Here is a 14,311-nt window from a genome sequence, read left to right on the forward strand (position 1 = left end):
GTAGGGAGTGTCTTGCCTAGAACTACAGTTGGATCCATAATGACGCTTCAGGGATGCTAATTTATGAAACGCTCCTGTGGGTCAGTAGAAACGACCTATATGGTCTTATGGTTTGGAGGACTTGTTGGAGGTTTCTGTTGTTTCCTAGGTGCTGTAGTTTTGCTTGTGCATCGTTGCTGTCTTGTTTTTTTTTATTATGTGTGTTATTGTAAGAGTCGTCATGCTGACCTGTGCAGTCTGAGGATGTTTCCTCAATGAGGACAACTTTTGATTCTATGTGGTACAAACAGCATGGGATCTACAGGTTTTGAATACATTTTAAGTGCAAAGTTTTGCTTTGCAACCGTAAATAGGCGACCAACAGCACTGTAATTCGTAACGTTTCTTTTTGACTGCTGCTATAGGTGGAGGAAAGAGGTCGGGGTAGATGGCTGGGTCATAAAACACAGGACTTTAATTCCAGGGAGCGGCTTAAAACAACAAGCAACTTCCGCTCGCCGTCATGGAGCTCATAACCAGCCACTGAAGCCGGCGTCACGTGACCAGCCAGCAGTCTCCTAGTTTTGTACGATATCTTACGTTTTGGTGTGCATAGATTTGAAGAATGCGTTGTTCTAGGTGTGGTGTTCTGGGTATGTTGTTTCTAATGTGGATATTCCACTATATATATAGTAATAATAATAATAATAATAATAATAATGTATACACTACTGACCGATATCATTTCATTCATTTTCATTTCATGTTTATTTGAATAGGGACAGATGTTTAGACATAGACATTTGTGCAACAAATCTCCAATGTACAGCATCACAGCATTCATAGCTATTGCTAATTTCCAATGCCTGTCCCTAGAAGGGCTTTTAACCAGTAATTAAAACAACATTAAAAATTGCCCATATCATGTGTCATATATTTGTATATTTAATAATCTCAAAATATAAAGTGACCTTAGAATGTAACATCATTTTAAACGTGTAAATGATCAATGTAAAGTTGAAATTTAGCAGATTAGAAATTCTACTGTAGAATGCTTTTTTTATGTTAGTTATTTACACACATATTCAACAAAATAAAACCAGATAGTGTGACAGGAGAGGTCTAAAAGCCACAGGCTCATTCAACAAACTTCAACTTAACTTAAGAAAAGGGGGAAAAAAAAGATAACCAAGGAAAATGTATTATTAAACATGATTTAGCAAAATACAAAGAAATATCTAAATGAATACTGGCCATGTTTGGTTTTGTGAAAAAAGGAACATGAAGATGGTCAACCCGTCTGATATTAAAAGACATTTGAAAAAGTTACTAAAAGATGAAGGCAGAGTAAGTGGCAAGAACATATATTTATGTATAAATACACATATCAGATGAATAATTCTATCATATACTAAAAGAATGTGAAGTTTCCTGAACAGGGGGACGGAGGCCCCATCAGAAGATGGAGACAATTCGCCAATTTTACCAATCTTTTTTGCAGTACATAAAGTCTATGGATCTTATGCTTATGTAAAAAAAAAATTAATAGCAAACACACAAACCTGCAGATTATAAAGTTTATTCATCAAGTACAGTGTGTATTTTGTTTGTTGAAAATGTTTGACTTATGTTTTTTTTTACTGATGCAACAGGTTACTGGTAGTGAGTAAAAGAAACATCCTGTATTTATTTTTTAAATGTGCTCATGTGTTATTTCTGATGGAGGAAGCAATACAGTTGCTTAAATAAGCCAATTTAGAAACGACATATTGCTGTAAAATGATGAACTGAAACTTTACCGAACTAAAATGGCATGCATTGTGTTTAACTCTGACGGAGGCCGATGATTACAAAGACAACACATGCAGCTCATTATTTTTAATTAGCCCCAACTTCTCAGCCCTTTACAGTGAACTTTTGCAGACGATACCGCTGTGTGTGTCAACAACAGTTTGCTCTCCCTAAAACAGTGCCACCACTCTCCAACTACTGGCCTGATTGTCTGAGCTTTTGTTTCCTGTTTAATGATCCAACTCTCCATACTGATTGATCTTTTTAATTGCATCCCATTGGACCCGCACAGCTTTCTGTGCATCCTCCAGTGTGTGACATAATCCTGTGCTGTCTTCCAGACGCAACCATCATTACCCAACTGATGCTGCTGAGGTGCCTTGTGGTCACAGACTCAACTTCCCTCCAGCCTGCATCTATTATTTAATTGTTTTTTTTCAATACTGTATTGGAACTATAGCACAGATTTTCACTTTCTAGCCCAGTATCCCTTGGAACTACTAAATTGGATAATTCTGCAGCACATGATTTATGTTCAGAGTCAAGGAAGCAGTGTGCCCAAGTAAAGGTTTAGAGGTTGGCGTGGCGGATGTGCAATGACTTTTAAGCAAGAGACAGTAGTTCGCCCTCGGTCACAGTCCAATACTTAAAGAGGAACTCCTGTGATTTACTATAGAACTTCCATAAAGTTTGGGGACAAGTAACATACATTTTGAATAGAATGTGTGTATGTATGTTTTGTAACGGTATCCGTTTTTGTTTCAATATTTTAGTGCAAGGAAGGGATATCTACGTTGGCGACATTGCTGGGTGTTTCGAATGGAGGAATATTGCTGAGACATTGATATTCTCTGGCAGGGAGCAGGGAATAGGGAGAACTGTTTCCAAACACTGTGGAAGGGAACGCAGCTTCAGTTGTAAAACAAAACCCTACAGCATTTTAGTTTCAAATGTGTCCTTCATCTGTGATGATCCATCGGTGTGGCACAGTGAAATGTGCTCGTCTTTAGGAAACATTTGGTGCTGCCCTAACTGGGAACAATGTAAACGATTAGTTTGCTTTTCAGCTGTTTTAGAGAGAAAAAGCATGTGTTAGTATCTTTGCATGTTTTAGTCTTTGAATGCTGTCAGGTCATTATTTTCCCTTGACCAACACTTTGGGTCTTGACTGGCTGAATATCAATGAGATTTTGTTGGGATATTCATGTTTCTCACAGGATGAAAACCTCCATAGTGCCATATTCTGAACTGAATCTAAGAATAAAAATCAAAAAATCTAAAATCTCCACCGGCTATGATAATTCACCTAACACAGATCCACATAGCCTGATATTAATTGCAAAAATAGGGAGCTAATATTTGAGATTCTCTGTGTTTTGCTCTCTACTACATATCTGTTTTCACAGCTTTTGTCTGGTATTCTCTCCAGCCTGAAGTGTCAGCTTTTGGCCAGCTTAGAGTGGAAAACTTAAAACTCTCTTTCACTGTTGTTGTTTTCCGTGCACTTACTTTTTTTGTGTCAGCTGTTGTGCCATGCTGACCCAACTGCATTATGGGTCAGCGGGATGAATGACCAAGAGGTGGCAAATGCGATACAAGACCGACAGGTCGTTTGTCCTCACAGCCTGTGTGCACCCTTTTACACACACATACACACATTCACAGATGAAAGTTTTCTTTTTAACACACACACACACACACACACACACACACACACACACACACACACAGACACACACACACACACACTTGGTTGACAAACTATTCTCACTGTTAACTAGGCTGGATGCAGCAGCGATCATTAATGTGTGTGTGTGTGTGTGTGTGTGTGTGTGTGTGTGTCTGTGTGTTTCTGTTTGGTCCCATCATTGATTGGAGTCACATAGCTTAGGCTTGTATTAACCTAACCACGTTAGGAATGCCCACTTCGACCCTGTGGTCAATAAAATGCATGCGCTATGCATCAAGATGTCTTCACATTAAGTAACTCTGAAACAATCCTCTCATTCAGCCTCCCAGACTCTCAGCATCTGCCTCTGTTCTTTTTTTTTAAATTTATTTATTTTGTATAATATAATTTTGTATATTGTATTATTATATAACAACACGCCTTGCAAACAGATCTTTGGTAAAAAGGGTGAAATGGGAGCGCCGACTGCCACTCAGAACAGCCACATGTGGGCTTCCCCATTCCCCAGATTCCTCTGTGGCTCCTTTTTCCTCTCAAAAACCTTTTTTGATAGTCAGTTGGAGTGAAAGAGATAAACGTGCATCCCTCTGTCAGAGGAGTTTTTACATTTGAATAGGATAATGAGGTCACTGGAGGGAGCCGAGAGAAATGCTTATCTTCTTTGTTTGTTGCCAGCTGTTATCATCTGTCTTTGTTACATTCCTTAACTGTTCTTCTCTACGTGGTTCGAGCGAGCGTCCATGCTGGTGATCCTGCTGAACTGTGTGACACTGGGCATGTTTCATCCCTGCGAGGACATCGTCTGCGACTCTGAGAGGTGCAAGATCCTGCAGGTAAGTCAGTTAATGGATTGTTATTTATTGAATTTATTTTCTTTCCACACCATGTTCAATATGGAAAATCCAAGCAGAACAGGAGCAGAATGAAATACTTATTTTCCAGCAGTGGGGATATGTACCCAGGGGGGATATGTAACCAGGCTGTTCTCATACAGCTAGGAAAAGTAAAGCACTGTAATATGTATTGTATGTATTCCACTTACTTATTGCTGCATGCACCACATTGACTGCTGCTGTATAGGAACGCTCTGGTCCGTGTAGGGATGAAGTCGGGGTGGATGGGTACTAAAACACAGGGCTTTTAAGCTGAGGAGCGAAGTTCGTGTCCCGGAAGAAATTAAGGGGAAAACACACCGAGGAAACGAGGGTTTGTGTCTCGTTTATGTAATCCTAACCACAATCTTTTTTTCTTTTTTTTATCTTTACTTGTTTTTAAGTCGTTTTGGTGCTTAAACTTAACTTTCATCTTTGCATGAAGTTAACTTTTTGTCGGCTAAACTCAACTGCATTGGCCTCTAAATCGACTACCATTACCATACGACGCGGTTCCCAGTAACAGTTTCTCGGCTAAAATTGACCGTAAAGACAGCTAAAGTTACCTGTCATGTGCCTGGTTGGCACGTGACATGCCAGAGGTCGCTTTTTTGGTAGGATATCATACCAATTGTTGTGTATAACTTTTGTTATGATATCATGAGAATGCGTTGAACTAAGTCCATTATTTTCAGAATATCATGATACCTATGCGTGTATTTTTGCACTTACGCACACCACTTACTGAAAAAAGAGATTGAAAACATGAGTGTCCCTAACCCCTCGCCACACCGCCTGCCTAAGTGTTAGCCTCGTTATCCTTATCCTAAAATACACGTCATAGAGGAATACGTGGGATTTTTTTGTTGTGTTTTTGTGTTTTTAGCATGGTATCGAATTGGGTATCGACAATAGTGAAATTTCACTGGTATTAGTATCGACTAGTTAATTTCTGGTAGCGTGAGATAAACACTTGATTCTAAATGTGGTCAGACAACACGTTGGAAGAACTACTTCTTAAGCAAAAGCCAACCCATAGTCTTACTTGTTGTCTCGGGGACAAGATCCAAAAATGATGGATCCTACATTCCCCATAATGCAAGTCAATTACATCTTTTTGTGAGGCCCTCCCTGCCTGGGAAATGTCTACATCTTTTAAACTTGACAGCCACAGTTTTCATTGCACATTCATCACCAGCAGTCAATTATCTTCCTCGATCTTTATTCAATAAGACAAGTACAACCGACTGAAAGGCCTTCCAGTGGGACGAGCATGAAGAGGAATGAAAACACACATTAGAAATATAACATTCACCTACATGAATGTGACACTTTTTGATAAGGACAACAAATGCAGAGAGCAACGGCTGGGAAACATCAGACATTACAGCAAGATAAAACCTTATGGCAGATTATTCAAACATGTTGAAACAGATGATTAAGTGCATGAACTCTGAGAGGTATGGGTCCAATTTTCTAAACCAATGCCTCTCATACTGAAACAATATTTTCCATCATATCTGGCCTTTGCACTGCCCTCCATTTGCATTATCTCAGATGGGAAAATAAACAACAACATTGTGTGGAGGCGTTTCCATTAATTTATGGACCTCCTTTAACCTAACAAACGCTAATGGAGGAGGCATTGTTGTTCTTGTTGTAAAACACAGAGGATAGAAAACCCATTTTGTTCTAAGTCGGATGAGGGGAATGAGGCGGACTGGGACGCAGTCGAATGGATCCGTGTTATCTGGCACCGTACATCTTCTGCAGTGACGGGATAAAGTGCTTGCAAAGTGGTTCTAAATAGATTGAATCAGAACAAAGTCCTCTTATTTTCTTGTCCACTGACTCAGTGAAATTGAGCAGCTTCATTTCAAAATGAGATATCTATCATTTAAAAAATAGAGCCCTAATCCAAGTATATGCTTTCTGGAATGGAAGTCCATGAATTGGGTAAGACATTTACTGATCCAAAGCATCTTCTGAAGGAAGTAATCATACTTTCAATTCCTCTTAAAATGGATGCATACACATCATTTTTCTCTTATGAAATCTAAAACATTACATTTGAGAGAAAAAAGAAAGGAAATGGAAGAGCAGGGACAGAAAGGAAAGTAAGAGAAGATCGTAGGAAAAGAAAGAAGAAGAGAGAGGAAAACAGTGAAAAGTAAAGCAGGGGATAGGGAAAGAAAAGGAAGAAATAATGGAAAGGAAAGGAGAAGAATGAAGAGTAACAAAGAAAAAAAATGAAAGCTGAATTTGGAGAATAGTGTAGGTAGGGCTGGGTACCGAATTCAAAACATTTTAGGCACCGACCAGATTGCCTCTATAGTATCGAGTATCGAAAAATGCCTCGTCATTCAATACCAAATTTCAATAGGAGTAAATCGGTGCCATGTCATTTCTCTGACTCTCCATTGTTCCGACCTCTCACAAACCCGAAAAATTCCCTTTGGTCCTACAACCCACTAGTCCAACATCCACTATGGCCACGCCAAGACCCGCCCTTCAATAGCATTTATTGGCCAGGCGTCCATGCTTACGCAAGGTAACATAACCTCATTTGTACAGGTCCTATCCCCTGACCAATCGACTATCCTAACCACTCAAGGTCAAATGCCTAACCCCAACCAATCGAGCTGCTTCGTAGGGCGATTCTTGGCGTGGCCATAGTGGGATTCGACAAAGGGACGTGGGACTAGTGGGCTGTAGGACCAAAGGGAATTTTTTGGGTTATTGAGAGGTTGGAACAATGGAGCGTCAGATAAATGGGCAGTCCCCAATCTCATCAGCATCAGTGAGCCAATAAGCATGCGGCATGTTTCTACCAAGATCTAATAATGCTTGTGATTGGCTGTCTTACATTACATGTCATTAAGACAGGCAGGATTAATGTGTAATGTTGTAATTTCTTTTTGTTAAAAGGGATTTAATAAAATTGGTTTAGTAAATGGTAACGTTGAGGAACCGGTATCGAATTCTCGGTATTGGCATCGGTAGCAGTATCGAACATTTTTCAACAATACCCAGCCCTAACTGTAGGATGGTTTGAGTTGAAAAAAGAAACACGAAGAGCCAAGAGTTTGAGGCTGCTGTTGCTGGGCAGCCCGAGCCTATCAACTGCCTCCGTCGCTCTGCTCAGGGATATGAGATGTGATTTAATTCAGTGGGTCTTCTCTCCGGAGCGCAGATGAATGTACAGCCTAGAGGTTAAATGCATTCTCATTAATTCCTCGCTTCCTCCATTTCAATCTCCCCATTGCTGTCCGCACCGATATGTTAAGAGATCGTAAAGGCACATAAACCAAACAATTTCATGCTCTTGTCTGTCTTTGATCCGTCTCACACTGTCTGGAACATACTGTCTTTCCAGTTTTCTCTCCATTTCCATTCTCTCACATCTCTGTCTACGCTGTTGCCTCAGTCTCTCCTCATCTTTTACTTTTTTTAATGAGAGTTTGGTTTGATTTTACAACCTCCTCAGGTCAAATATTTACCAGATTTTCAAATTGATTTTGATAACACAGAATAGTGGTAACAGAAGAATAGGCCATATGGTGAAAATGGTTTAATTTAGTGTTTATTCTGTGTGCAGCACAGAGTCTCAACTAAAACCGACGCCTGGTCAGGTGCTTTTGGTGTTAGTTACTGACACAAAAAAGTCTCTTTTAGTGTCTCAGTCAGACGAAGAGGGCTTTCGACTAATTCCAATATAATCCCATCTGCGACGATATTTGATGCTCTGGGTACCTCTTAGGCCTCATTTTCCAACGCGTTTGGTCGGGACCCTTGGTGGAACCTTTTGACGCTCTGGGTCAGGACACATTTGGCCTCATTTTTATGTATCTATGGAGAAGTACCTCAAACTATCCCTTTAAGTGGTAAGATGGTAAAAAACAAACTAAAACAACAAACAAGGACATTTGATAAGGTTATATGTTATGATCCGAAAATATCCGCAATTATCTTCCTTGTGTGGACCCGAGGGCTAATATCCCAGAAAACTCATTTAGTGCCTGCACTCTCAGATCAGGCCTGTGCTTAGCATAGCCCTGCTAGCATCAGGCTAATGATGAAGGTCTGCCAGGCCTCTCCATAGCTCTCCTCTGTGATGCGGGCTAAACGAGCTCTCATCTCCTGACAAAGCTAATGGCTACTGTAATGGTCACAGGCCACTGTGTAGCTGCAGGGTAGAGAAAAAGATGACCCACGCTTCATGTGTCAGCATTGTTGAAAGGTTACCATGTGGAATTATTTACAATTTGTTTTAATGACACTCGGAAGTCACTTTAAAGCTTTAGTGTGTAACGTCCATTACATTCAAGCCATTGCCAAATGAGTTGCTACAAAGTTAAGACTATCAGCTTCACAAAACTCTCTCTGTATTTCTCAGTATGGTTATGTTTAGAAAATGGTGTCATCAGGAAACTTTCGCACGCAGAAACTCGAGTGAAGATAATTACCTCTTCTGAAGAGTCCATCATGTTTTTTTTAATCCTCCTCGTCCTCCTTGGCAACAAGTAACTGCTTGGAGGAGGGGTGGGGGTGGTGTGCGATTACGGAAGGCTTGTGTCATGTGGATGCAACAACAGTGTTGTTGTCATTGCTTAGAATTCCTCATGGGGGCGACAGAAACTACGCACTATAGCTTTAAATTAACTTGTTATCAGCTTTATTACATCATGGTTGGATAATATCGAAAGTTTTCATTCAATCAACCGTTACTCTAGCAATGTCTGTCTGTCAGGTGGTCAGTCAGTCCATTACTTTGGTCCACACAATCTCAGCAATCACAGTAATGAAATGTTGTACACACATTCATGGTCCCCAGACGATGAATCCTAATGACTTTGGTGATCCCCTAACTTTTCTGCCACCAGCAGTTTGACATTTGTGGATTTCAGTGCATATTGTCTCGACAACTATTGCCATCCAATTGTTGTCACTACAGACATTTATGCCTCCCTAAAGGTAATCTGTAAAAACTTGGTGATGGAAAAGCTATGTAATGGCAAAACTATGTCTAAATTACATATATATTTGCATTTCTGTACTGCACTTTCTTGTACCAATATATATATGATGTGCTAAACTGTATCCTTCCGGCTCCATACACCTTAACATTGTCTACAGTATGTCTGCAGCAAGCAAAAAAGAGTATCACTGTTTTACTTATCTGTGGTTTATCCCCCTTCTAACACTTTATCCCAGATAAACAAACCTCAACAGACTGTAGATGAGGTACAAACATCAGAAAGCCCTCCGTATAAGAGTGAAAAAATAAGGGATAAAGGATGATTTACCCGATTGGAGTAGTTTCAAAGAAATGTCAAACTCTGGCTATAATGTATCAGCTGTAATGTTAAAGATTGTCTCTTTTTTTCCTGAAAGAGAAATTTCAATGGAACACATACTGCTCTGAATTCTACAAAACACACTTAACCTTCCATCGTCCCCCGACAGCTACAGTACAAAAGGATGTCCGTGGAAAGCAACTTAAATCATTGGCAATACAATGGGAACGCTGGGTTACAGAAAGATACACAGAAAGAAGACAGAAGAGAGAAAGAAGGAAGGAGGGAGAGGAGTTGGCAGGCAGATGCCATGGATTTGAATTCCTTGCTGAGATCATAGACTGTAAAGGATAATGAACGGAGCTTCTGGCACTGAAACCTGAAGCCAATGCGGAAATGCCTTAAACCTGTATTCTATCTAATTTACAGCAGGGGGCAACTCTACTGGATGCAAAAGGATGTTGGCTTGTATAGAAGTCTACGCCAAAATGACCCTACTTCTCATTCAATTTATTACCTAGGCAAATATTTTGATAATGACTTTATGGACTCAATCGCTAGTTTCAAGTCTTCCAATACAGCATGATGTTCATTTTGTAAATTATGGTTTCATTTATTTTAAAATAGACAATAAAGCAGGGTATGCTTTAGGGCGTGGTTACACTTCTCCCTGTCAATCATGGTAGAGGCTTAGCATTGCTAACCGAGGCACTGTGTACATTAAAATAGACGTGAACTTGTTTTTTTGGAATGCTGTTACACACTGCTACACTTTGGCCCTCTCACCGTGTGTTTTCACTTCATCAAACTTAATTGAAACATTTTGGTCTCCTAAAAATGCCTTGTTCAGCGTTGGGTAGCACCTTGCCAACCAAGGATGCTAGCTAGCGCCAGCGTTAGCTGGTAACTTAACAGAAGGTTTGCCTGTTTGCCTTGATTTTCTGTGATATTCAATTCAAGAAACTAACATTATCTGCTGGAGCTGCTACCCCCGCGACCCGATACCGGATAAGCGGACGAAGATGGATGGATGGATGGAACATTATCTATCCGTTAGGAACTTCATTTGTGCAGAGCATCAGTGAGTGTATAATCCATACCCAACAACACAACACAGTTCACATTGCACACGGTGGCACAGTTCACATGTACAGATTACACAACACAATATACAACACACATCACATACCAGCAGTCAGAAGGTAAAAACTTGCAAAGCAAAATACATAAAGTATGAAAAATAGGCAATAAAAACATTTAAATAATGTTAAAAAATGATCATGTATTGATTCAAATAAATACATGAATAAATAAATAAATAAATCAGCTATTCATGAGTCTGATGGATGTAGGCATGCAACTCAACATGGCTTTCTTAGTCCTGAATGAGAGTGGCCTGTATCTCTGTATCTCTGACTGTTGTACATGCAGCTGAATGGCTCCAGTACCCTGCTGGATAACTTGCATCTGCCGGCAGAAAATCAGCAACTTTCCCTCTTTCAGAGTTTAGCGTAGCGCAGCGCCATTACAACCATAGAAGACACCGGCTTAGCTGCATAATCCTCTCCAGCGCCAACCTCTCATCCAAAATTCGTCATGTCCGGTTTCAAAAAACCAAGATGGCCTAATTGCCAAACTCAAGGCTTCAAAACTGTAGTCCACAAACCAATGGATGACTTCACTGCTGCTAAATCCATTATTTTTACAGTCTATGGCTGAGATTAGGGCTTCTAATATTTGTGCGGAGCCAGAGTGCTTTTGCTACTGTGTACTATGTAACTACTGTAGGAGCTTTTAAGACTGATTGAAAAACAGACACACACGGACAGACACACACACACACACACACACACACACGGACACAGGTTAACCCTAACAGCCTAGCATAAATGTGAGGCTGAAGAGACGTCAGATCTTATGTCTGCATGCATTTACCCTGGTTTCTATAAATGGTCTAATAGAGCTAAAAAGTCTCGCTCACAATATTATCTCACTCCACCTAAGAGGAGTGCATCTCAAGTGAATGGCAGATTACAGTTAGCCTTCTCTATTGTCCTCACTACATGAGGCACACAGAGCCTCCATCGGCACGTGTGGCTGTCCGCCTGCCTGCACAGTGCAACTGTGTGTGTGTGTGTGTGTGTGTTCATGTGATGAAAGCATCTGACCCCCGTGATAATAGCATTTGGATTTCTGACAGGCAGAATTAGCATACATAGTGGCTGAGATTTATTTTTCGGAAAGGTTGCAGGGAAATGTTTTTGCAGAATTGATGGCACCTGTTTCAGCCAAGAAGAAGATATACACAACTTCCTATCTGTTAAGATGCCCTTTATTAAAGTAGGGACGCATGCAGGGACGGACACCAGGAGAGAGATTCTTTCTGGATTCAGGCTTCATTAGTTGGGCTCTGAGAGACATTGTCTACCATTGACCAATCACCTTCTGGAAAAGAGTTGCATAGGATTTGGCCCTAAAATCTTTTTATATACACCTTATTAAGCATAGCTAAATGGATTACCAACATTTCTAAAGGCATTATTCCCAAATAGAAAGGAAAAAACACAAGCCAAAAGGATTTTTGCAATGTAGCAACTTAATTTTTTTTAAATCTTATAGAACACTATTCTTAAACGAATCAACCATCTACAGCTATGCTAGCTTTCCAAATTATTGATTTTTTTCTTTGTTAAAAAAATAAATAAATGTAAGGCTGCAATTGATAATTGCTAATATTTTTATTTGGGGTTAATCTGTGGTTCATTTTCTCCATTAATCGATAGATTTGAGTCTATTAGCTAATTAGTTAGTGAAAAATGCCCATCACAATTTCCTGACCCAAGTTGATGTAATCAGGTTGCTTTTTCTCTACAAACAACATCTAAAAACGCCTAAAAATACAAAGTTTACTATAGAATAGGGAAAAGAAACAGAAAATCTGAGAAATTCAGGAGTTGGACTTAAAACGATGGGCATTTCTGCCTAATAGATGAAAAGAATAACGAATAGTCGATCATCAAATTAGTTGTCCGTCCATTTACTTTTCAATAAATTGACTAATTGCTCAAGCTCGAAAATAAAACTATAACAAACAAATGTAAATGTACTGCATTTATATAGTGCTCTTCTGCTCTTAAAGACTACTCAAAGCACTTTACCATAGGCACCATTCACCATTCAGACACACATTCATTCATACACTGGTGGCTGAGGCTGCCATACAAGGTGCCGCCTGCTCATCAGACAAACATTCAGTCAAACATTCATACACATTCACACACCGATGGCGCAGCATTGGGAGCATTTCAGGGTTCAGTGTCTTGCCTAAGGACACTTCGACATGTAGGCTGCAGGGGATCGAACCACCAATTGGTAGACGACCACTCTACCACTTGATTTTCGACTTGGCGCGCGTGTGCTGTGTTCTGGCTGTGCCGCGGTTATGTTCCGTCCTCCGCCACGTGCCATACCACACCGGGAGAGTCTCAGAAGTGGAGCGGCCTGTCTGCCCGACTCGCAGATTGTATTGTCTCTACGTAAGTACTTGAAAGAATAATCACGTGTTTATTAAGCTAGTATCTACGTTCCACTCTAAGCACTCAAGGACCTGTGGTGTAGTATTATGTTTTTCCACGTCCAAGATGAATCTCTCGTCACCCATGGTGTTGTAGAGGAGACGTATACAATATTGGGGGGTGTCTTTTGGTAAATTGACTGGATGCTTTCGCTGTTTTTCCTGCACAGATGTCCAAACGCCCCGCGGCTAGCGTGAATATAGAACTGGCGAGTATCTTTAGCGGAGCGGAGAGCCGGCTTAGCGCACGCTTCTGGGACGCGCCGTGGCACGGGTGGTAGAATATCAAGCATTGACTTGAATGGCCACAAGGACCTCCCTGCTGAAATGCACAGATGTCATTATACTTTCATTATACGTTATTGCCTGGGAAATGAATTCCGGCTTACAACCTATATGGAGATCAGAGGTCAGGGTCAGCTGCAGCACAGACAAGGAGCTGGTAGACTTTCAGGGACTTGCTGAAGGACACTTCAGCACGGTGGATACTTGCTGTGGACTTCCTCCTTATTGAAAGACAGACCTCCTGCCAACATGTCCCCCTGCATTGTATGGCTGCTGATTATTTAACCACAACAGCCTGTGCTCATGTCCCATAACACATGGAAATATTTAAATCATGTGCAGGAATGTTTCTGATCTGCAGATCTTGATTGTTCGTCAAGGGCTGTGTCACTTTACACGTATACTGTACAATACTGTATCCATAATAACTGCTTCGACGCTTGAGGATTTGGAGCGAGTCGTGTCAATTCATTAGGGAGTGTTTTAAGTGCACTCAGCGTTAGTGATTAAGTGCAGAACATAAAGGCTCCGTTCAGGAGGTGATGAGAGAGCGGGTAATGTTGGCTTGGTCGCTTGACGCATTGATAACACGCGATAAAGCTTGCTGATGTCTGTTGTGCGCCTGGCAGACACGTGTGTTTACACTTGTTCTCAGGCAATGTGAGAAGTAACATGGGCGTTCACACACACACACACACACACACACACACACAGGGCTGTGTGGGCTGTCACTGTTTAGGCTGAGAGGTACAAGCAAGCCTACATACACAATTCAGAGAGGGAGAGAAAGAAGCTGTATGATCAATACGCCCACCTTGTCAAA

At 40.7% G+C, this 14,311-nt stretch overlaps 1 protein-coding gene across 1 annotated transcript in view; it reads left to right on the plus strand.

Moving 5' to 3' along the window:
- Nucleotides 1–4,186: 4,186 nt before the first annotated feature.
- cacna1g (calcium channel, voltage-dependent, T type, alpha 1G subunit) overlaps nucleotides 4,187–14,311 on the plus strand; it is a 242,460-nt gene continuing 232,335 nt past the window's right edge. The window contains exon 1 of the mRNA XM_078279988.1: nucleotides 4,187–4,293. Coding sequence (XP_078136114.1) covers nucleotides 4,201–4,293 — 93 coding nt within the window. The 5' untranslated portion in view covers nucleotides 4,187–4,200. The remainder of the gene's footprint in view (nucleotides 4,294–14,311) is intronic.

Source organism: Sander vitreus, chromosome 21 (assembly GCF_031162955.1).
Source record: "Sander vitreus isolate 19-12246 chromosome 21, sanVit1, whole genome shotgun sequence".
Taxonomy (NCBI): domain Eukaryota; kingdom Metazoa; phylum Chordata; class Actinopteri; order Perciformes; family Percidae; genus Sander; species Sander vitreus.